Below are 25,443 nucleotides of genomic sequence, written 5' to 3' on the forward strand. Positions count from 1 at the left end.
TGCTTCCTGAGGCGACAGTGTGGGGCTGGCCAAGGCAGTTAAACCTAGACTAGTGACCTAGATGTTCATGCATCCACAGCCTCAGGTGGCCTTATCTTGATATGGGGCTCCAGAGTAGAAGATGGGCAAATGCCTACTGCAAAACTGTCTTGCAATGCAATGGACCTCAGCTTACATAAGGGCTTAACCAACTTTATCCAAGACTTGCAAACCAAATATTCTGGGCCAACCCCTGCTGAATTTCAGAAAGGGAAAGAATTATGTTCCTAGCCATGAGCTAGCAGCCGACAGAAGGATCCTTCCCATGCCAGGTCAGTAGCATTTTAAATGTGGCACTCTGTGGAAATCCAGACCGACACAGACAAGATGTAAAGAAATTGTCTGTGGCATGGTAAGGAAACTTGATGTCTGTGAGAGAACATCAAGGTGAATATTTTGAATCTGAATTCAAGGTTTTCTTTAAAGAATGCTATCAAGCAGTCAAACTATTAAAAAGGAACTTCTCTTAAATTTGAAGATGCAGAGAACATATCAGAGAATCTGTGGATGGGAACCTCCTCATGGACCCCAGTTCAGTGCTGAAGAGGAAGTGTTTTGGAACGAAACCATTCTTTATTCCCTTCTCACTAATGTTGAATAAATCTATACGAAGTATTTGAATAGTAGTCATTCCGAATGATCTTAATGTTATGAATGTACCTGCTGCCTCCTAGGAGTTGCCCTGGTTTTTCAACCTCTGCCTGTGGAAAGCCCCAGTGCTTTTTTGTGTCTTTTAATCTCTCTTTTTTTTTTTTTTTTTTTGTGGTCATCTTATTTCCCTTTAATGCTATTAAAGTTTTAAGTGATGTACAGTCCCTATCGTTTTCACTCATTTTTTTGCCAAACTGCTACCTATGTGGATTAGCTGATGATGTTAAGATCTACTGCATGAAATAATAGATCAACATTTACCCTGAATTGGATAAACACCTGAAAAAAAAAACAAAACAGGATATGAATCTAAATCACTCTTAAAGATGAAAAATAAGATGAAAACGTAAAAGAATTATTGTAAAACCCAGGCACCCTCTTCTGAAAAGTCACTAAAAAAAGCAGGCAGTATCTGTTCTGTTCTGGTTTAGGGAGTTAATGGTTGTGGGCTCTGTGAATATGGGGTGTGAGACCCTGTGTCTCACAAGGATCAGCCCAAAACTCCTCTCAACTGCAGTGCATTTTGTAGCAGGCTTGAAGTTATTAGTTGTTGGCTTACAAAATGAGTGTATTTGGAAAAAAAAATGCTCTTCCTTCTCATTTTGCATCAGTGTCTCTGTAAGAAGTTTGCTTCCTTGTGTGTTTGTGCTTTAGCATTTCCCAATAAAAGAGGCTGAGTAGGAAGGATACCCCAAAAGCCATGTAAGTAACAAAACTCAGATTTTTTGCATACCTTCTGACAAAGCCAAATGCAGTTCCTGCCTTTTTCAATTGTTCTGATGAGCTAGAGGGGTTTCAGACAATGACCATTGTCCCAGGCTTACACAGTACACTAACAGTTTCTGTAACAGAAACAGGGAGGGAAAGAAAAACCCCTGTGTGTTATAATTAAAATGCTGAATTCAACAGTTTTCTTGGAAAGCTAGTAGGAGCTCTGCCTAGGGTCAGGAACATGAGATCAGATCCACATCAGTGTTCTAATTTTTCTCTACTTTGTGTCTGATTCCAAATTGAAGCCAATGAGACTTGGATGCTCCTGAGGCTGTGAGCTTGGCTGAAGAAATGGAGAAATAGGAAATCAAAATCATAACTTCATAGGGTTATTCAGGCAAGGAGAGTAGTGGAGAGTGGAGACAAGTGGCCTGCAGATGGGGCGAAATGTGGGGGTGTATGCTGAGAGATGGACAGTCATGGGGGGTTTGGTCCACAGCGATTTGTCTGCTTCTGGCTCAGCTCGACCTTAGGACCTGGCACTCATCCTCAAGCCCATTCCCATCGTGTGAGACTTTCTTGAACCTTGAATAGGCTTGATTTCTTCGTGGTGGCCTGGAAAGTGGATACTATTGCTGATAAGCGCATCTGGCTGCCAGCACACTGGAGCCTGCTCGCCCCCCTCTCTGTACTTCAGCGCTGTAGAACTTGCACAGTTGAGGTCTTTCTTTTTTGTATTAGATCTCAACTATTAATCTCCTTGGTAGATTTGAGAAAGAAAAGGACAAGTTAAAAAATGCACTTCTGACTCCAGATTCCACTTTCCTGTTGATACAGCTGTGTGTTTCCTACTCAATGGCTCAGTAAACAGACAGTTTAACCCTTCAAATCTTGCAGTTGTGTTGCTCCAGCATCACCGGTTTCTCTCCTTACAGCAAATTTCCCCTCTTGCCTCTGTCCAGAGCAGCCTTTTTCTTTTTTTTCTTTTTTTTTTTTCTTTTTCTTTTGCACTTCCCCACACATTTCACATCCTGTTGTGGTTTAACACTTTATTCAAAAAGAACAGGATTTCCTCTTGTTTTTGGTGAAAACACTTCTCTCCTTTGCAACTCCCACTTTCTGGTGTTGTGTTCGTGGAGGAGAAAGTAATTAAACCTTCTAAGTTTAATTCACAGTAATTAAAATTCAATCAATAAACTCCCTGGCAAGGGCATCATCGGAAGACCTATGTATCGATCCCAGTAGACAGAATTTTTATTGCATTAGATGAGAAAGTGTGTACTGGACTTCGGCTTTGGATAAACTACATGCCAAGGGTTTTTCAGCCCTTAATACCTGAACAAAACCTTCATCACATCTGTGTCTGTTTTCATTCTGGTGTTGTATGGGTATTTAATTGATGGCTGTCAGGCAGTCATTCCTCTTATGTGAACAAAATGGAGAAAACTTGTCTTTTTGCTAAAGCAGATGGGTTGAATGTGCTCAGCTGTGGTGTCCCCCTGCATTTGAAGTCCTCCAGACTCCTCTGAAAGTCGTATTCAGCGAATTCATGTGCTACAAGCTGAATATTGATTTTTCTATGGGCGAGTGGATAGAATTTCTTCTTCTCAGGCACATCACCAGCATAGCCACAGGTTTATAGCCCTTTCAGCAGCTCTGGCTTTCCTACCTCTCCCTATCCATACTGGTATCTTCACAGAGGAACTCTCTCAAGATTTTCCTTACCCTTATTCTCTGGCTGCCATCTTCTTTCATGGCAGTCACGTTTCCCTGTGGGCTGGGCAGCTCAAAATCTTCAGGGTTTGTTTCTTGTAGCAAAAGGAGTGTTACCACACGTGTTCTTCAGACACAGGGAGGCTAAAAGCTGAGTTGAAATTGCAAAGTCAGGTCCTAGTCCTTCAATCTAGAATTTACCTTCTCTACCTTTTGCAGCCCTAAAGTTAGGCATTTTACCTAGAGTAGTTATCGAGTCCCTTGTGTAGGCAGTGCAATGATCTGCTCTGCTGTCAGCAACGAGGGACCCAGGGTTCGCATCCAGCAGCTGCGAGCGCAGCTAATTGCATGGAGAAGCTGCGGAGAGTGAGACATTTTACACTTAATTTCACCAGTGCAAAAGATCCCACTGATCTACTGAGTGTCTTGCAAACGTGGTAGCTGTTTCTAACCAAATCTGCATTCTTTTACAATGCTCAACAGTGAGCCAGTGATTTGCTTAGGGGCATTTTTGGAGTTATTTTGCATATGCACTTGGTTGCCAGTAGTTTTTGTTTGTTGACTAGCTCTAAATTAACTTGACTATGCAAATCATCTGACTTTCATTAGCATCAACATTCTTTTAAGGTATTCATATTTTAGTGGCACTGTTCTGGCTGCCATTTATCATTTGCAGTGACTACGAGAAGTGAACAAGATGCATCCATAAGTGATAACTGTGACTATGTGGTCTACCTTAGAAAGGAATTTCTTAAGCAACTGCTGTTAAAAGCAAGCTGCTTGCTTTGGCTCCTTTTAGTAGTCTTATTTGTAACTATGTCTTATTGCACTGACACCTCCAGGTCCCAATCAAAACTGTTTTCTTCTCACTCTCCTCTCCAGCTATGTTCCTAGACAAACAAAACTGAATATGTCTTGTGACAAAGATTTTTTCTTTCTTGCCTTTTCTGGGGGAAAGCTGATCAGCTGTCCTCTGTCATGTAAGAACTGAGTAGCTTCTACATTCAATGAGAAGAAAAAAAGTTCTTTTTGTGCCTTTAATGGGATGAATTGATCCTCAAATTGTTGTGTACTCCAAAACTTCACCCTCCTGATGGACTTGTCTTGAAAACAGAAGATTTTTTCTTTCTTGAGAATGAAATGGAGGTTGGTTGGTTGGTTGTTTTGTTGGTTAAGCCTGTAGCTCAGGTGAAGTTAATAACACAGCATTCAAAAAATTAATAATAATATAAACACACTTAATGGTTTTCCCTGCTGGTAAAGCTTTGTCTTATTAGATGTCCTCTTTGGAATTGCTTTATTATTTTTTCATTTGACTGAAAGCAGTGATGGTGTTGATTTCTAGCAGGATCCTCAGATAGGTCAGAATCTCATATGAAGAACTCATTTATCTCAGATTGGTGCCAGCTTTAAGTGATTATTTTCGTACTAGGTGGCATTCAGTTTGTGGACTTGTGATGTCCTTTTGCATATCCCTTAGGCTCAGGTACTCTATGACATTGCACACTTGACTAACACTGAGACTGAGCTGAGTAAGAATCTGGGTAAGAGTATCACTACATCTCAGTTTCCCACATGTCAAAGAAAGAAGATGCTTCACTCCACCCTTCTCCTTTTGGTAGAATATAAACTATTTGGGAAGGCTTGTCTCTTGTAACAGATCAGAAAAAACTCAGCACAGGGATGTCCTGGATCCGGTACATACGATGATGAGTACATTGAGTGTACTTAATTTACAGTCTCCTCCTTTCTGCTTACAAAACCTGTGGTCCAATCTACTTCAGGGTCTTGACTATCATCTAGAAAAATTAACAAATTCCAGATTTGTTTACTGGTTTCTTCCATCCTCATAGCTTTAGACCTCATGATCTTCAATATCATCTGTGTGAAGGGTCTTTGTACACATGTTTTGGCAAGTAATGTCTCTGTTCCACATGTTGAGCTAGCAAATTCCATCAGTTAGGCTGGGCTTGTTCCAGGGATTTGGGGCAGATAAACTCAGCAAAGCTTGGGAAAAGGAGGCCTCTAGCTAATCACCATGCTCTTGCTAAATGATCTCACCATAATTGGCAATGTCGTTTGTGCTTATCTCACTTTAACTTCTAATATGAGCTAACAGCAATTAATAATTTCTTAGCTCATGGGTCACCATGTTTCTGGCTTGCTGTCTACCTGGTGTGCACGGGCACAGACTCCCTTCCAGCCGTGTTCTGTACATCTGAACTCATCCAGAGCTTGCAGCTACATTTCTATTGGATTTACTGGTTTTATTTAAAAGCCTTTAGCCTTTTTTTGTGTGTGTGTTCTTGTTCCGAAGATTTTTTTTGAGTCAGAAGAAAAATGCTCAGAACTGTGTACTTAGCATTCTGCTGCTTGCTCCTCTTCTTAGACATCAGATTTCACTGTTGCAAAGGACTTCAGATTTCCTTTTTGAGATCCTTTTCAGCACATTCTAAAACACAGTGACAAAATGTCTAATTAAATCTGTTGGGGAGGATTTTAGGAGGCAGTTGTTTGACATTGGTACCCTGTGATATGGTTAAAAGCTTGGTATCAGCTTTAGGAAGAAAGCAGATTAGGAAGATAATGTGTCCCCAGGGAATTCAATATTTCAATTCCTTGAGGAAGTGATTTAAAGCAGCATCTGCTCTGTGCTGGGTATTGTTTTATACTTTTCTTCAGATCCCTGAACCTGAAATGGATTATTTGGATACATGTCCATTCGTGTGAATCAGTTTATAGCACTCAAAGAAAGGTAGTGCCAATATTTTCCATGAAAACAAATAGGCAGAAGGGACTTACATATAATAGTGAAGACAGAAAACTTGACGGTTGAAAGTAGCAAAGGCCATGGCACTGTTTCTGTCCCATTACCAATGTGACGAGATGCCAGTGGAGTTCGATGGGGAGGAGGTAGAAGATGATCAGTTCCCTTTTCCTCTTTGTGACAACATGGGCATGCCAGCTATTTCATGTTCATGGTTCCGGTTCCCCCCTCCCCTGCCTTAACCATTTCATACATCTTTAACTTGCAGGGAAGTTTTGTGGTTTGTTTCTTGACTATGTGAGTCTCTTTTGCCCCTGCACCCTCAGTGTCATAACAACGTTCATTCACTTCTCATATATCTTAGCACCCCTACAGTCATGATTTCAGAGATTTCCAGATCATAGAATCATAGAACAGTTTAGGTTGGAAGGAACTTTTAAAGGCCATCTAGTCCAACCCCCCTTCAATGAGCAGGGACATCTTCAACTCAATCAGGTTGCTCAGAGCCACGTCCAACCTGACCTTGAATGTTTCCAGGAATGGGGCATCTACCACCACTCTGGGCAACCTGGGCCGGGGTTTCACCACCCTCATTGTAAAAATATTCTTCCTTATATCTAGTCTGAATCTTCCCTCATTTAGTTTGAAGCCATTACCCCTTGTCCTATTGCAACAGGTGGTGCTGAAAAGTTTGTCCCCATCTTTCTTATAAGCCCCCTTTAAGTACTGAAAGGCTGCTATAAGGTCTCCCCAGATCCTTCTCTTCTCCAGGCTGAACAACCCCAACTCTCTCAGCCTGTCCTCATAGCAGAGGTGTTCCATCCCTCTGATCATTTTTGTGGCCCTTCTCTGAATTTGTTCCAACAGGTCCATGTCTTTCCTGCACTGAGGGCTCCAGAGCTGGATGCAGTACCCCAGATGCCTGGCACTTGTTCAGAACATGAGTTCAACCTCTTGCTGTCTGGATGCATCTCATTGTCTTCAACTCCTGTTTCCCTTGCTTAATTTAAATGCTACTATTGCTAACTCAGCAAGTCTTTAACACCACAAGTAACTCCTTTACCCCTTTGAGTTTTCTCCTATCAGACTTTGCACACTGTGCACAGTCACTGATGAGGAGGGATGCTGCTATTACCATCTCTTCAATCTTCCCTATATCTGTCTAAATTAGTGTAATAAAACCCACTTACCTAATAACTCCCAGATTTTTTAAAAAATAGTTTTATTTTCACATGCAGAGGTTAAGGTTCCTTTACACTGCCATAGTCTTATGAAAGAAAACTAAGTTCTCTGTATTTGCCATAACATTATCAGTAACTCCATGTCATCGCTACCAATCACGGGAACTTGTTTTCCACCATCTGGTACGTCGTGTACCCATTTCTACCTACATGCAGTGAGCACCAATGATTTAGTAGGCTCTTGCACAGATGTTTGTATGGAAAGTTCGGTGCAATAAGCATTGCTCTGTGAGCTTTGGAATTTTATCTGTTTATTCTCAGGGGACCTCATGGTGGTGATATCAGCTGAATTTTGCACAATACAGATGTGAAAGTATCACAAAGCCTCTGAGTATAGCAATATTATTATAGGTGTTGAACGAAGGTCACTGAGGTTTCTGGAGGCTGTGAGGGAGGTCCTGCATCTCTCCTTCACTTAGTCTCTAGATCCTATTCCCTCTTGTTTGAATGGGACTTGGTCTTGGTCAAGGGAGATTTTATGCAGTGGTGAATGCTGCAGCTTCTTCTCCCCATGTTCCTGGTAATACTTTCTCCCCTTTTGGACCAAAATATCTCCTTTAATATCCTCTCATCATTTGTGAACTCTATATAGTGCAGCTCTACTTTCGCACTTGGCTGGGAATAGGAGTAAGCGTCGCAGTCCAGGAGAAAGGAAGAAGGGATCACGTTTGATTGCCCCACGTCCGCACTGCTGAAGCAGAGAAACTGTCCCCATGCCCTCATACTGTCTCTATAGTGAGAAGAGAGAAGATGGAGCCAGAAGAACAGTAGAGCTAAGCTGGGCCATGCAGAGTGGTGGAGACCAAGGCGCAAGAGTTGCCCTTGCAAGCGCTACACAGCAGTCCCATGGATGGGGTTTGGCAAGGCTGGTACTTAGAACTGCAGTATTACCATTACTCTTTTCCACTGCTCAGTTTAAGATCCAATCTGATGATATCTCTCTCCCACTCTGGGATCTGGTGGTTTCCTGATTTGGTTTTCTAGAAACAGCCTCAGGCACGAGTCAGACTTCGGTTGAACATTTGGATTCCATGATTCTGTGAAGAAAAGCTGTTTTCCTTACAGAAGTATGGCCAGACTACACCCAGATCAGATAACCAGGCTGTGGCAGATATTGATGAGGATGCCTTTCCTTCAAATGCAGAAATGCTGCTGTACTGATCTCTCTGCGTACAGAGAGCTAACTCACTTCAGATGCTACAAGAGACTTTTCCCATGATTTTGCCTGGCAAATGGTAAGATAACATATATTATTTCAAGCTGGGTCCTAATGTTCTGCAATCAGACTCTGAATCAGTTTCAGGTCCTCCTAGAGCGTACAAAGGTCCAGCATCTTCTGTTGGTCCTAAGGATGTTGCTGACCTATATGTCTTCCATCTGTATTCTCTGTGTAACAGATCTCATCAAATACTATAAGCTACAGTTTCCAAAATAAACCATGCTTGGAGCAAAAATATCGTTTTACAATGGGACTCTTTGCCTGGAAAAGCTGCTGTCTACTCAGAGAAGTTGTAGACTCCGTGTGTTTTTTACTTTACCACAGGGATGTAGCGATGCCATCTTACTGCTCATCTTTCATTGAAAGTTTTGAAGTGGCTTTGATGTAATGATACAACACTGTATTAAATGGCAGTTATTTCTTTTTTGGATGAATCCACACATGCCATGTGTTCCAAAGGGGCCATTAAAGTAGCAGCAGCAGCAGCTTCTCTTACCTTCTATTACCTTGAAATCTTCCAGCTACAAAACCAGGTTTCTGGTACGTTTCCTGTTATCAGATAAAACCATAATTAGCTGCCAAATAGCATTTTTGGCTGTGCTTGTGATATGAGAGGTGATGGACCTGCAAAATAGAATTCTTTTGTTTGTATTAAATGCACCATTTAACAAAACTTTCAGTTGTTATTTCTCTGTGCCAGAACCAGATTGTATGTGGCGCAATGCAGGACTGAACTGATGAAGATATCTTTTTGGTGGTTTGGGTTTATGGGCATATTCCCTGTGTGGTTTTGGCAAGGTATGCAGTCACAGGCTGCCAGAAACGCTTGTTGTCAGTGCCCTCTGGAGGTCTTTAATGCAACAGCTGAGGATGGAGAAGTCAGAGCCTCCTCGCTGGGTGACCTGTCCCAGTGCTGCACCACTGTCGTAGCGAAGGAGTTGCCTTCCTGGTGTTCAAGCTAAGCCTCCCCAACTACATTTTGTAGCTGCTGTCCATTAGTCTACCCTCTGCTACCACTGAGAAGAGGGAACTGATACCAGATCAGCCATTAGCCTCTTCGCCAGACTACCCAAGCCCAGCTCCCACAGCATCTTGTCCTGGGTCATGATCTTTAGGTTTCTGACCCTCTAGGTTGCCCTCCTCTGGACTGTCAATTTCTTGATATCCCATATAAAGTGAGGGCTCAAAACTGTAGTCCAGGCAGTGAATTAATCTATTGAGATCTCACCAAGACCAGATTATTCCTGTATTCTGACTAAACAAACTATTAAACACTGGCAAAACGAGAGCAAGCAACTAGCCCTTAGTATGGATTTCAAGCAAGAAGACACTCTGACAGTTGGAAAAAAAAGTGATTAACTCAGAAAGCCAAAGTTAGGGGGAAATAGCAGTGGAAACTTGACACGGGAGGAAAATTGCTATTTAAAGGAAAGGGATGCATAACTTCATCAGTTCATCAGCAACTCTAGGGAAGCACAGATATTAGGTCAAGTAAACCATTTGAGATTTGAGAATTTAAATAACAATTACATTTTTAAATGAAAAGTTGTTTTAAGTCAAACTGTTCTGCATTGGGACAGAAGCAGAAAATTATTGATACTTGAAAACACAGATTTCTATTTTAAAAACCAAAATTATTTTTAAAAATCCCACAAAACCTGTGCTATTCTTGCCATGGGAAAAAAAAATAATAATAAGTGGAGCTTCTTAGTTGTACTTATTTTATTTTTTCTCCCAGTTTGGGACAGAATGTCCCAAGGGAGTAAGAGAAGGTATCTTCCCTTTGATTTCAAGACCATGGCTGAAACACAGGAGATAAGCAAACTCAAAACATGGCTAATTGCAAAGTAAAACCTCTGCCAAAGCAGTCTGCTCTTGTCTGGGAGCTGGAACTGTGATACTGCGTGTGTTATCCAGGTCGCGGCTCTTATGTCAACATCTTGTTCTGTACAGTTTTAGGATGGTTTGTAACTGCTTGTAACCTTGGATGGTCCAAATGCACTCTCATTTGTTCTGCTCTCCGTTTTCCTAAAATTGAAGTCTGTTAACTTATCCCTTCTGGAGACTTTTCTCGATTGCTCCTCCAGATGTTCCCTGTTACTTTTCAAACTCTAGTTCAAGCTAATTTCACTGACTGAGCTCATTAGCTGCCCAAACTGAACATGTGCAGCACAAGACATTGAAATGTCCTCAGAGCACAGAAACTATGCTGTTTAGTATCGCAATTAGTGGAGCCTGTGGTGGCAGTGTCAATTTGTTAATGATGCCCAAACAGTTTTAGGTCACCCCATTCTAAGCAAGCGCTGCTTTTAATGGGATAACACTTATTAAAACATCAGGTTGCTTTCTAACAGGGAAGTTCTTTCCCTCTGAACACTCCATGGAAAAATGTGAAGAACATGTGAGGCCACACTGAGTTTGCCAGTATAAGCAATATTTTGGCAAAAGTGTGCATGTATGTAGTCTTCATTCTGTAATTGTCTAAACTGAGTTAGAAAAGACTATTCCAAACATCTGCCTACATTCTTCCCACAGATATATTTCCCAAAATAATGTTATGGGAAGTTGATTGTTTATCATTCACAGAACCACAGAAATGGTTAACTCACTGTGGATGTTTTATTTTTTTAGGCTATTGAATGTTATGCTTCATGCAAAATGTTCCTTTCTGCTCAGCCTACAGTGCACAGCAAGAATAAATCCAGCTGGCACCTGACATCTATAAAACTGTCTTATATTTTCTGGGTTCAGAGTCCATTATTTTACAATATGTTCTGGAGGTTTCATGTCTGGGATCAATTTTAATGAGGTTTCTAGAAGCTCGTGTGTGCTCTGGGGAAGATGGGCCCTGAATAATCATATTTTCCTTTTACAGTTACATGTCTTGCGGAATCTGATTTATATCTCTGTCCTGATGCTAGCTCACTTGTCACTAGTGTTACCTTGTGATATTTTATGAACATTCATGGGGACTTCAGGATTTGTAGGAAGAGTATAACAGTGAGGAAGTCCTGATGGTACTGTGATTATCGCTGATTTTGCTGTAAGGCCCATCTGGTTTGGGTGTAATAATAATGCAAATATTCAGCAATATCGAGTTGAGAAGTTCCAACTGGGCAAGATCAAGAAATAGACTTCTACCTTGAGGGCCTGGTTTAAGCCCACTGATGTAAGCCAGGTCCTGTTTTTCATTGCTAATGGGCCCATCTCTCTGATGTGTATTATGAGCTGCTAACCTCCGTCTGTTCTGGGATGAAACGAAGCAATCTCTGTGCTTGCCCAGAGATGCAACTGAGGGATGGAAGGGTATTTGGTGTTATTTCATAGATTATTTATATTTCATTTTGTCCTTTCACTTTTACTTCTTTACTAGGCTCCAGCCACTTTGCTCCCCTGGGAATAGTGTTACATCAGGTCATTATTAGGATGTTTTCAACTCTGTGAATGTGGATGTGAGTCTCCGGGGGTGCTTCTAAAAATTAGTTTATGAGAACATTTAAGGCAGCATGTGGTGTTGGAATTGGCTCTACAGGCATTTCAGCTTGTGCTGTCTAAATAGTTCTGCCAGTAGGTGGAACCAGGAGAAAGCAGATGTGTCGTCTGGCAGCGAGACAGTACAAATGCACAACCCATTCCTGGGAGAGGCGTCTCTAGGTGTCTGCTTAAAGTTGTGGTTTTAACTTCAGTGTTCCTCTTTAGGACAGCCAAACTGCAAAACTCAGATTTCTAAACAGCGGCAGGCTGATGCTGTCAGGCATTGGTGCATGAACTCATGAGGATGTTTGGGTCAGTCTGCAAATCAGATGATTTGATCACATAATAGTAAGGAGGATATTTTAATAAAGATTTCCTCACTGATAATCCGGATGACGTCGCATTCCTCCACCAATGACATCTGGCATTTGCTCAGAAAGGCAGTATCAGAAACGTAGGTTAAAAATATTCTGTTAACGTATTCTACTGTAAGAAATTACATGTCCACCCAATGGCATGTGCCCTGCAAAACACAGCTCTTGTCCTTCTTTTAGAGCAAATTTCCACCGAGGAGAAAACAGCGAGAGGCGATAAGGTACTATGGCTTGAACAGACCTCTGCCTGCCAACTTCCCATAACCCTTTCCCCATCTCTGCCAATAGCGAGAAGAATTTAATTTAGAAGTGACCATCCTTTCTGGACTTCTCCCTATCAATAAAGTGGAGGGCAAGAATATGGATAACTTCTCCCTGCCTTCAGCTAGCTCATCATGATGAGAAAAATGCCTGAAAGAAAAAGGTTTTAGGAGTAAGACCTTGAGGCGCTGAAACAGTGAAATAAATGTACCTGAATATATATTTAAACACCTGTAAAAACTGGAAGCAAAGGAATATGTTGCAATGTACCTAGGGCTTTGCTGCTTAAAAGCAAAGCTGGAGGTTTCCTCATGCATTCTGTAAAAGTGGTGCTATATATCTCGCTGCCTTGCAATTTGGACTATATACACTCATTTCAACACTGTAGTTTGGTCTTTCCAGTTTTCAAAACAAAAACAAGCTTGCAATTACAGTATTTTCCAACAAACTGAAAATACATTTTGCCAGTAGGTAGAACATGCTGCTAAAATGCTGCTATCCATTTTGTGTCTTTGTGACTTGGATAGTAAAACTCACGGCTATTAAAAATACTGAGTTTGTGGCCATGGCAGGTAGTGACTCATTTTTTTATTTTCTCCTTCTCTCCTCTTGAATGTGAACACAGAAATCAGCTGGAAATTGTTGCTAGTGAAATATTATTCTCTGCAGATGCAAAAAGAAAGTAATTTTGGAGGTTGCCAAGCATAAATCAGGAACAACTTTAATAGAGAGTTATCAGCCATGGCAGGGGGAGAAAAGCTTCATCTTGATTTAATGAGAATGGGCTTTTACCTCAAAAGCAGCAAAATTAGAGCTCATTAATAACTTGTGGTAGAATATTTTCTCCTTAGCATCCAAGATAACAAATCTGCAGACCCCAAGATTGAAGATTAATTATACAAAACAAGTTAATTACTGCTGCCTGGAAAGATTAATTTCTTAGCAGGTGCACTTTTTTATTTTTCTGGCATTTTGAAAGAAACTTGTCAAATCCCCAGCACTGTGCTTTTTCGTGTTAAGTTTCTCTGTATGCTCATTTTGGATTTCTTACAAAACCATTGTCTTCCTATACATTATATTCACCCTAAAGACAAGATTCCTGAAACCTTAACTTACATGAGTTTTTTTGTTTGATTGTTTGTTTTGCTTGTTTTTTTTTCTAGTTAAGGATGGCCATTGATGAAGGCCATTACAGTGTGATTTCCTTTTGATAACACCTGTGGAAAGAGTTGGTTCTATTGTGGTATATATAAAGTATTATTCATGATGTCTTAACCATCATAGCTATTCATAAGAAAGTGTCCATACCCCAAAATGTTCTGGGACATTGAAGTAGTAGGGCCAAATGACTTTTCCAAAGGGATTTAGATATTCCAGTGATGACAGCTGACCATGGAGAAGGAAAAGCCAAGAATTTTATCAATCTACAGAATTGTTTCTTCAATAGCAAAGCTCTGAGGGACTTAGGAGGGGAGAGGAGGAGGGCCTGGAAGCTATACAGATTGTGCAGTTGTTCTAGTGTCCAGTGGACAACAGCTTCCACTTGAAGGAAGAAATTTTTTATGATGAGGGTGGTGAAACACTGGCCCAGGTTGCCCAGAGAGGTGGTAGATGCCCCATTCCTGGAAACATTCACGGTCAGGTTGGACGGGGCTCTGAGAAACCTGATCTAGTTGATGTCCGGGCTCATTTTAGGTGGGTTGGACCAGATGACCTTTCAAGGTTCCTTCCAAACCAAACTATTCTATGATTCTATGATTCCAAAGGTTGGGTTTTGGTCAATGGAGCCTAGGACATGATGCTGCTTCCGTCTCTCCATGCCTTCCCTATTTGTAAAATACAAGAGTCATAATAATTTGTTCGCTGTCTGCACTGATTATTTGAAGATGCTCATGTAGCCCATACTAAGTGTCCTTCCTATGGTTTACTTGGCCATATCACTGGACATTTCATCCAACATGTCCAAGAACTAGAACAGCTACAATCACTGTAATGACACTGGAAAAGCTGTCTTGGTCAGCTCAGGCTTTAGACCTAGAGGAAGGGCTGTTAAATAATTTAAATTCTTCTCTATCACAAGCCACCGAATGGCTCCCAGCTACTCAGTCCTTTACAAGAATTCAGAGTCAGTCCTTCACATATTAACTAAAAACAGGACTAGCAGGGCTTAGTGGTTCCTCTTTGCTACGTGTGTTGATTCACATACACTTTCATACCTACACAAGGTAGAAGCTGTTTGCTTGCTCATGTTGACAATAGAAACAAGGGACTGTGAAGGGATTTACTTACAGGGTTGGGCCATGGCAATGGGCTCTTTAAATAGCTGTGTGACTTTTGTCTGTATATCTGGATTTGATTATTAAGCACTTTTTTAAATGATCAGCAACAAAGTAAATAGGTTTATTGCACTTGAAGAGGCCTCTCTTCTCAAGCGACAGATTATTTCACCTACTCAAATTATTGTGAGTGGAATGAAAAATACTACTATTTAACAGGCCAGGGCTTTTCATTGATCTGAGTGTTCCTCTTTTAACAACTTTGGCAGCATCAAGGAGCCTTAAAGTGGGAGCAAATTATATTGGTATGTTTTAGTTTAAACATGAGTTTAAATGTGATTTTAAGCCAACTTTAAGGCCAACAGTTTGTAAAGGGGGCCTTAATGGAATTGGGAATTATGCCCAGAGCAAACACATTGCCTATTTGGCAGTGATTAGCAGTGTGTTAACAATTTAGTGTTCTAAATACAGGGTGACTAATTGCTAAGATACTCAAATACACCTTCAGGTACAGCAGTAGCAGGTTTAGAAATGTACTTTAATAAAATTGGAGACTGCCAGCAAGGAAGATGCAGAAGATAGTACCAGGGTTTTGGAGAGGTATCCTGATGGATAGCTTATAGGCTGTGAGTTTGCAATTCTTGGGGATGCTTTTCCCCACAAAGCCTTGGGTTGGGGCATATTCTTTGTGGAGAGGTGGTGGAAAGCCTTTTTTTTTTTTTTTTTTTTTGAGACTGTAAAGAGGACAAAGCACTGTGAAACATGTAGTACAGCACAAGGTAGCCAGGAATGGATGGGATGGCCTTAATAATTTCTAAACCTTGACTTTCCTTGTCTGAACTTTTTAGGGTTCCACACTTTTTCTTTGCAGCCCTTGCGTGTTGTCACCAGAAAGGGCTTCTGGACCATGTGTGCCCAAGCAGGGCAAATACAGGCTGCTGTTGATAGCCTGTAAATAACCCCATTTGTTTCTGTGCCTGAGCTACTGTGCTCTGCTTGGCCCGCCACGTACAGCTCAGGTTTTCTGTGCAGTGATCCTGGTAGAAAAGGCACATCTTTGCTTTGTCACTGGGCTGATTTGCACCATCCCTGCACTCCGAGCATGACTGGTACTGTTTAATGTCATCCAGTTTGCTCTGCAGGGACTGGAGAGTGCAGAAAGCAATGAACCTCTACCCTCTGTGGGTTTTGCTATGAGCTAAGGTACCCCGGCACTCCATTAGCTCAGTAATACTGACCTGAATGTGTCTAATGGAGTAACATCACTGCATTACATGAAATCCCTTTTCTACCTTGATTTACCTTGATCAGCTTTTTTTTGTTTGTTTGTTTGTTTTTTTAATCTGATTATCAGATTTTGAATTAACTTGCAACTTGGTTTGTTGTTTTGTTTTTTTTTTTTTTTTTATTTTATTTGCCAAGGAAATGGAGACCAGGAAATGGAAACTTGGCAGTATCCTCCCCATAAAAGTTTTCCTTCCTTGCTTACCATGCTGGCAAATATTTGTGCATGGCTAATGGGAGAAACACTAACATTGTGAGGCTTCACTTACACTCATCCGACTTATAGGTCCCACAGTGACTCCATGTAAGACAAAAGCACGTGACAAAAGGCGTAGGTGGAAATATACCAGTTGTTTGACTGTGTGGGCTGAGGCAACATCATGGGAACTCCAGTGTGAGACCTGGAAAAGGCCATCACAGACAGATAGATCTAAGAGTCTCATGACTACTTTAGGATGCACAGAGAGCTTTTCTGCTGAATATGGTAGTCTGGACACTGTGAAGGATAAGGGTGTTTGTCAGAGTGTTTAGAGGAAAGGCATGACATCTTTATTTTGAAAATTTTTAATTATTATTTTAATTTTTTTACAAAAAGTTATAGCCATAGTGTAGTTTCATTGCTTAGGACTGGGACTCTGTCAGACAGCTGAACTGCGTGGGTGTTGTGTTATAGGGGTGGAGACAAGCAAAAGTTTTTTCAGGCGGAGGATGAACTTGTGCATCAAGACATTCACAGATGGTTAGGCAGATTTTGGTTTCAGAGGTTATCTTTCCCTGTCTCTAACCCCATGTCTATTCAAGTCAAAGGACTGGGATATTATAAAGTGGCAGTTGTTGTGGTATTAGTGGTATTGCAAGAAGAGATGAAATGGCCAAGACATCCTAAGAAGGTCCGTGATGGGTTTCGGATCATCCTCACAACACACAGGTTCATGACTGGGTGCCTATAAGGGTGGTGGGCTCACAGACCTGCTAGTGGTCCCCTCGTGGATTTATGGGATCCTGTGTTTTGGTTGCAAGACACACAAATACGGATAAGCCTGAGGAAGATGAGGCCAAACAGGGCCACATGTGCTTTCACACTGCAACACAATGACCTTTATCTTGCTTGGTGACCTGAAGGGCAGCTGCTGCTGCTTGAGGAAACCTCTGAGTATCCAAAAGGCCCTACAGCCATTTCTCAGTGAACATGCAAAACAGCTGTGGGGTGGCAAAATCCTCTGCCAGAGCCAAGTACCACAGTGTGACACAAACTGGAAACATGTCACAACTTCTCATGTATCAGAGGGGTCTTGGCTTGTGTGCCTGTGTTCCTTCATGGGGGGAGACCTCTTTTTAGAGAGGAGAGGTCTGGAAAAGGCTGAATACAAGCAGGATGAGGCTATGAGGTTTGGGTGATAGTCCAAGCTGCAGGCCATTTGCCCTCACTGGTATCTGAAGGGGTTTACAAGAGAGCAGTGACTGCTCCCTTTCCATGGCTCTTTGACATTTATTCTTTGGTTTCCTTGCTCTCTCTTTAGAACTGAGGGGATCACCACAGGGTTCACAGCCCCCTTTTCTCTGGAACGCTCTCCAAGCTGTGTTTCTTTGTTTGCAGGCCATCGCTCAGACCTCCACTACTATGACCCCCACCGTCCCTGCCATGACAGAGGCCTACACGCGGACTCAGTACTGTAAGTGGCCCTGCGAGTGTCCGAAGTCTCCACCTCGGTGCCCAGTAGGCGTCAGCCTGGTCACAGACGGCTGCGACTGCTGCAAGACCTGTGCCAAGCAGCGTGGAGAAAGTTGCACTGAGGCCGACACCTGTGATTTCCACAGGGGCTTGTACTGTGACTACAGTGGAGACAGACCTAGGTACGAAATAGGAGTATGTGCACGTAAGTGTTGTACATATATTTTTGACTTAGATACACATTGGCAGCTCCCCTTGGTCTGAGTAACGGCTGAGATGTATCTCTGACTGTAAACTCATCAGCTCTGCCATTCATCCTCTTCCATTTCCTTATTGCTGTCTTCATCCTCAGGACAGCTGGATGGATGAGAAATGACATCTGAATTCTTGGCTGCAGCCAAGAACAAAGAGCAAACAGCATTTGAATGTCTCCAGATTAGCAAGTAGATGATTCTGTATTTCCCCTAGCAGGAGGAGGTGCTGTAGTGGGTTGAGGATGAAGGAAGGATATGCAGCTGGCTTTAAAGACAAGCAATATAGGCATCTACATGAAAACCATGACATTAAGGAGATGCTTTTGGCTTATTTCCAATAGCGGATACCAAGGAAGGATAGCACGTGATATCCTGTCAAGAGGGTCAGGGATGAATCGTCTCCTAGCAAAGTTTCTTGGTGACAAATTGAGGTCTGAGCCTTAATCTTACAATGGTTTCAGTCACGTTAGCTGCCATGAAGCCGAAGGATTTCTTCCTGCCTGTCATAACAAACTCTTGGTGGGATAATTCATGTGACTGGAATGTTTTTATTTAAGAAGAAGATGAAAAAAGGAATGAGGTAGTGTTTTATGTGTCAAGGATGTGTTCACGTGTTCTGAGATCCAGAACACGGGGGGAATCTGGTCCACTCATAAATGATTATATCATTACTCCAAGAATGATTAAAAGAGAAAGGATCATGAATACAACCACACAGATAGTTGATCAGAAAGGATGCTGACTGTTTAGCAAGTTACTAGAAAATTTTGGTTATGGCTTTAGATTCATAAAAAAGAAAAAGCCATTTAGAGGGAGGGTCTTCTAGGCTGGAATATAACCATGAATGAGGGACTACCAGAAAATGTAAAGGTGGAAGGAAATCTGGAGGAGACCTGATTGTGACATGAATAGATAGAATAACTGATCTACAGGAAAGAGAAAAGGTTGCAAACAGTGGGCTTCAATAAACTTAGAATATCATCAGAAGTTTCACAAGGGGCAAGTCTGAAGAGTAAGGAGGTTCAGGGTAGCTGGCAGTTTCTCACAGAAATGATATTAGGGTTGCTGTTCCTCAGAAGAAGGATGGGAAATGTAGTGAGAAATTAACTTGGCTTTGCATTAGATCAGCCACAAGAAAAAACCCAAGCACGCAGAAAGTGCAGTCTAACCAGATTTTTGTAGGAGATGAGAAAAATAACAACAAAAGAAGGTGTGTGCAAGAAGACGTAAGCTTAAACAGTGATTTTCAAGATTTGAAAAGATCCAGGGTTAAGAAATAAGGATATGAAATCATTCAGATGTATTGTCTGGAACGCATGTGGAGCATACATGGGAGGTCTGTCAGAACAGGTTAGACAAACATCTGTCAAGAACGACATCGTTACAGCTGGCCCTGCATTGGGAGAGGAAAACAAGCTGAATGTTGTCTCAAAGCTACCTCAGCCTTCCTAGACCTCTTTAAAGACCTTCACGTTTCTTCATGTTTGTTTATTTAAATGCTTGCTTTCTCAGTTGGATTTTTTTGTTTGTTTTTATAGACCTCACATACATCACAGGCATTCGGTATGCCTGTGGCAACAGGACTGTGAAGCAGGAGGATGGATCCCATCCCAGCTTCCTCAGTCAGGTCTGGAAGGATTCCCACTCCAATGCAGCTTTGCATACTTATTGCGATGAGAATATGTACTTTTTTATGTGACATTTATGGTTATATGGTGAGAGGCATTATGGCAGGCACAGCTGAGGGACTTTAGTGGTTGGCCTCTGGCTGACATGGAAAGCTGTGGTCCTCCCCTTGCTTTCACCAACCAGGTAGAGGCACACAACAGGATCTGCTGACAAGTTCTTTCTCGTGCACTGGGTCATATATAGGCTGCACCACTCCACTCTGAGGACACCAGCTAGTGCCCTGACCACGAGAGCAGGACTCCTGTGCTGGGTGCTGGGGGTTGGACTATATGGTCTCCTGAGGGCCCTTCTAACCCTGACTGTTCTGCGATTTTGTGATTCTGTGGCTAATGGCTGTGCAGAATTTGCTTGGCAGCTGGATGCCAAAAGCTAGGTCTAGAGAATTCAGTGCATGCAGGATTACGGAAACAATGTAATTTGTGGAAAATAAAGATCCTGAAAGAGCTAGGAAAAGGTGTTGGTAAAGGGAACGGGGTGAAACTGTGGGAAATTCAAGCTGTATCTAGACTGGCAAGCTGAGGTGTGTCCCAGGACACCTGGAAGTCAGATAGGAGCCTGCTGGGAGTCACTACAGCTTTCCTTTTGTTGTTGGCTTTCCTCTGCAGAGACAGCAGAGCATACACCCAGGGGAGAGGCAGGCGCTGTGCACGGTGGGGCCAGGAACTGCAAACTGCTCCCAAATTGCCTGACTTAGATGCAGATTCAGCATGATTCTGCATGGAGGCATTCAACAGCCCCTTTGTCTGTGGTAGGGCACGTCCTCATGATGAACCCCTTGATGTATGAGACCTGCAGGAGGCTGAGTTAGCACAGTCCAGGAGGGATACGCTGGTAGCAAAACACCAGGAAATACAGCATTTTCTTGAACTTGTATAATCCCCATGCACACCTAAAAGTTTAACTGATTTCTCAGCTCCAGTTCTAGCACTGAGTAATGTCTCTTCAATACAAAAGATGAAGCATTATCAAAATTGGAGCTGAGCATGAACTGGAGATCTGGATCTGTGCTTCAAATTCCAACAAGTCTCGTGGTTTTTTTGTGCAGAAGAAGGGATTTGCGTTTGCTGTTTTCATTCAGCCCATTCTAAAAATAGGAAGCCTTTGCAATATTTTAATCCAGCATTTCAATTTGTGTTGGCCCTGAAGCAGCCACATTGCAGCTCCATTTCCCACCAGACTTAAAACTTAAGCTGATCGGTACGTGCGCACTGCCTCCGTGTGACCAAACAAGAAACTGAAGCCTGAATTTTCCATTAGAGGTTTTCTGCCACTGATTCTAAATAACTGTCCATAACTTTGAAAAAACAAAGTTGCTGCTTTATGCAACTTGTGTCTTATTTCCTGAATCAATGTGATTCCTGTTCACGGGCAATCAAAAAGCTTGAGGTTTTTTGTGATTTTATTTAAAAATATACATCAAATACTAATTTTCATAGCTTTATAATGTGTTCCTTCATTTTCCAAGAAAAATGCTCTGTGATAAACTGGGTGGGATCTAGTTGCCTAAATATAGGAATCCAGTGCCATTTTAGGTGCTCTTTTGCTAGCTTGGCTATTGTCCCTCTTCTGCTTCAGGAGGGTACAGATGTCATGCAGAGCTGTGCCATACTTGCAGCTCCATGTAGTCCTCTCGTGTTCCTGCAAACCTCAAAATTCACTCAATATGTGTTTTAACTGCTTGGATTGCTGCTACTTCAAATAGCTTTCACCAGCACGCCGTGAAATGATTTTTTAAGTAAGCATGTTGGACTAGATGATCTCTAGAGGTTCCTTCCAACTCTGAAACTCCGTGATTCCGTGATTTGTGGATAAAACTTGTTTTATTTTCTAACTTCTTTTTTTCATAAAGCATTAAAATATTCTTTTCTTTTTTTTTTTTTTTTTATGTGATTCAGAATGAAAACAGTTTCCTAGTTGGTGTGACCCCATTTGGCTCAGCATCACGCTGAACACATCTCCCCGCAGCACTGCGGTGTCTCCACGTTGGCTCCGTTAGCCCAGGGAGCAGCTTGGTACAGAACCACATCAGCGCCGCTTGTTGCCAGCAGTATCTTAACAGTGCTCTGTGTGTCTTTCTTTTTCTTTCCTTTCAGAGATCGTCGGTGTAGGATGTGTCCTCAATGGAGTCAGGTATAACAATGGGGACACATTTCAGCCCAACTGCAAATACAACTGCACGTGCATTAACGGGGCCGTGGGCTGTATTCCCATGTGCACAAACTCACGCCCTCCCCTCGTCTGGTGCCCAAACCCAAAGCTGATTAAGATGGCAGGGAAGTGCTGCGAGCAGTGGATTTGCGATGACTCCAAGAAAATCAGGAAGACATCTCCACGCCACATCTCCTCTGCAGGTATGGTGGGAGTGAGGTGGACCTCTTCTTTATCATCAGGCAACTGTAGTCAAAGTCTCTACAACCCAAGTATCAGCTTGTGCTGCCAGACCTGGCAGGTGTCTAGTCTTTGTGTGAGCGAGGCACAGAGACTGCTGCGCAGCATGTAGTGAAGGACACAACACACAAGCAGCAGTGGTGTGCTTGAACTCCGTAGTAGCAGTATGAGATTCATCAACCACGCTTGTGTGACAGAGCCCGCTTTGAAGAACACATCTGCGAGCACTTTGAAGATGTCACAAGTCCTTTTTACTTCACTTTTTTTCATTCTGGGCCCTTTAGAAGACAGAATGGGCTCAGTTTTAATTTTTGCCTGGGTTGCATTGCTTTAGTCATATGGGTTTAAAGCCCCCATATCTTAGTAGCCCCAAACTTATGTAACACCTTGAAAACAGTTATTGTGGTGGAAGTTTCACTGCCAGTTGAGCTAAATTGTCTTTGTGTTAGTATAGCTTTTTAGCAATTCGGGACTGATCACATTATTGAAGTACCTGTTTTGTGTATCACATAAGGCGTCTTCTTTCCTCATGCTCACATTCATAGTGGGGATCATATAGTCCTCTGCACAGAGGTGGTACCATTTGCCTCAAACATGGTCCCAAATGTTTAATACAGGCTCACCTTGCCAGATGTCTTAAATTTGTCCTCATAAACCCCTGTGATACAATGTAGTGACATTAGCCACATTAACCCAATTTTACAGACTACCTCACAAAAGCAGAGCTCAATAAAACATAGGATGCTTGTTGTAAACCAGGATTTTGGTTCCTTGATGGTAAGGTTTTTTTTCCCAGTCCTTGATCTGTCTGTATTTTTGTTGCACAAAACAAAGCTTCGGTCTACATATTGTGGGTTAAAAATACCAGAGTTTAGCCCTCACTTCTGTCCCTGGTAGCTGTGAACTGTGAGGTAGGTCCAAATTCAAAACATCTACTACTGAAATTGGCCTTATGTCTTCATGGCCTGTGTCCCAAAACGGGCATAGCACACCTTTCCTTGCCTTTTTCTCTTATAAGTAGAGGTTTTACAGAAGTGAGACTAGCATTTATTATATTTAATAACATGATTAATATAACAATAAATATAATAGTGAGCAAGCTTAATGCAGCAGTTTTGCTTGTGGGCTCTACTGTCAGTTGTAGACCAGTGGGGACTTTGGCCGAGTCTGTGAAGGAACCTGAACTGGGGTTGTCGGCTCCTTTCAAAGCAGAGCCCACTCTTTCTTCAAGCTGCTGCCGAGCTCCCTGAGAGCTATTCAAGCTGCTCTTCCTCCCAGTGAAAGGCTGTGGCTGCTTCCCAAGCCCCTCGGCCACCCAGCAAAGACTGTCAACCACTTTCTGCTACAGGGAATCAATTGAATGGGCTCAGAAACAAACCCTCATGGTGAGATCAGATCTCATCCCTTTTCTGCAGCGGCTGGTGTGGGGCTTCTGTAATTAAGTATTTGTATTGTGGCAGCACCTGGGGGTCCCAGACAAGGACCTCCTTGTGCGATGCGGCAGAGGGAAATAAAGAAATGAGCCCTGGCCCCGAGCACTCACAGCACTGGAGGGTCTGACACAAGTAGGTCAGCAGCAAAGGGGGTGGGATGAGGAGGTTCACAGGAATGCTGAGCCACTTTGCTGTGATTTAATTATTTGGGTTAGTGGCCTGAACGCGTAATGAGCTGGGGAGAGGGTGTTCAATACGGAAAGCTGCCCCAACTGAATAATGTGGGGTTAATCTGGTCTCTGCAGCGTACGAGGGAGAGGATGAAGCCTGGCAGAAGAACTGCATTGTTCACACCTCACCCTGGAGTCCCTGCTCCAAGACCTGCGGGCTGGGCATCTCCACCAGGATTTCCAATGACAACGACCAGTGCCGGCTCCTGAAGGAAAGCCGCCTGTGCAACATGCGGCCCTGCGAGGTGGATATAACCAAACACATTAAGGTGGGGACCGTTTCTCCATGCACCTCTTGAGCTTTGTCTGGACACGGGGTCAGCCTTTGTTTGGCAGCATTCAGGCCTCAGAGGGCTGCACTTCCATGTGGACTTACTGTGCTGCAGAGAGGTCAAAAATGTGTCCTCCCTGTTCTTCCACATGCTGGTATGAAAACCTTCCCCTGAGAGCTTTAATTCCAGCCAAAAAGTCCTTGCAAGGAAAGGCAAGCCAAGTCTACTGTGCTCGCTGTTGGTTTGGACAGACTAGTGACTCAGCTAGTGGAAAAGCAATGGTGCACTGCTGACCATGGCTATTAACTGTATTTTGCAAGTATCCTACTGGCAGCTTCTGGGTTCATATGTCTAAATGTGTAAATCTGTCACACCCTCTAGATCAGGGCTGTAAAATGCTTCAAAACCCTTTAAATATTGAGAAGGTGGTTTGCATGTCCTACCTGTGTCAGCAATGAATGTTAACCTGTCTCTTTTTTTGTTCTTCTCTGATTTAGCCTGGGAAGAAGTGCTTGGCTGTCTACAGGGCCAATGAACCAATGAACTACACCATCTCAGGATGTGTGAGCAAAAGTCCATATAGACCCAAATATTGTGGTGTCTGCACAGACAACAGGTGCTGCACACCCTACAAGTCCAAGACTATTGAAGTGAGGTTTCAGTGCCCAGATGGAACTGAGTTTTCCTGGAAAATCATGTGGATCAATGCTTGTTTTTGCAACCTGAACTGCAAGAACCCAAATGACATCTTTGCCGACTTGGCTCATTACCATGATTACTCTGAAATCGCTAATTAAATTGGCTGAATGCTGGAATTGACCTGTTGCTCTGATTTTACAGAGGTTTTAAAATAAAAGGAGAATCTTTCATCCACTGCCAATGTACAATTTGTCTTTTTCCTGAGTTAGGATGTCCTTGTTTTTCCACATTGTTTTTGGAGGGGCCTTGAACAAGCAGGGTTTTCAACTCAGACCTCTGTCCATTAACGGCAGCAAGAAATACCTCTATGCGCAGATTCCAGACATAAATGACAGTCCTGTTGGCGCTGTCATTTATTAGCTCAGCAGTCTAATTGCCCAAAAGAAAGCATAGTACACTAGCACTTATATGACAGCAAAAGCGTGGTTGTTAGTAGCTTAGACATGAGCTTCAGACATCGTTACTGTCATTTCTTCAATAATGTGGTCTAATCTGGAAAATGAGCATTGGCATATATGTTTTACTTTCAACATCAGACTTCAGTCTTAGATGCCAGTGACCCTGGAGACTAGACTCTGGTCTCTGTCACACTGAGATCAGTCCTAGAAATTCTCCCTCTGTCATTTGCAGTCAGATCCCACCCGTAGTGTAGTTCATGGGAAGAACCTAGGATTTCTCCTGAAATCTCTGTTCAAGGAGTCCCTGTTTCACTGCGTTAGCTGGGGCCAAAGATCCTCTGTTTCCTGCTCTCCTTGGACTCACCCTGATCCTTTGGAATATCTTGCACCAGAGATAT

At 42.5% G+C, this 25,443-nt stretch overlaps 1 protein-coding gene across 1 annotated transcript in view; it reads left to right on the forward strand.

Annotated features, from left to right (window-relative positions):
- The window catches only part of CCN4 (cellular communication network factor 4), a gene marked incomplete at its 3' end in the record, with an annotated part of 37,069 nt that extends 12,324 nt beyond the window's left edge, over positions 1-24,745 (forward strand). Inside the window, exons 2-5 of the mRNA XM_082498990.1 lie at positions 17,608-17,887; positions 21,719-21,976; positions 23,752-23,945; positions 24,446-24,745. Coding sequence (XP_082355116.1) covers positions 17,608-17,887; positions 21,719-21,976; positions 23,752-23,945; positions 24,446-24,745 — 1,032 coding nt within the window. The remainder of the gene's footprint in view (positions 1-17,607; positions 17,888-21,718; positions 21,977-23,751; positions 23,946-24,445) is intronic.
- Positions 24,746-25,443: the final 698 nt, after the last annotated feature.

The sequence above is a fragment of the Vanellus vanellus genome (assembly GCF_965231255.1).
Source record: "Vanellus vanellus genome assembly, chromosome: 2".
Taxonomy (NCBI): Eukaryota; Metazoa; Chordata; class Aves; order Charadriiformes; family Charadriidae; genus Vanellus; species Vanellus vanellus.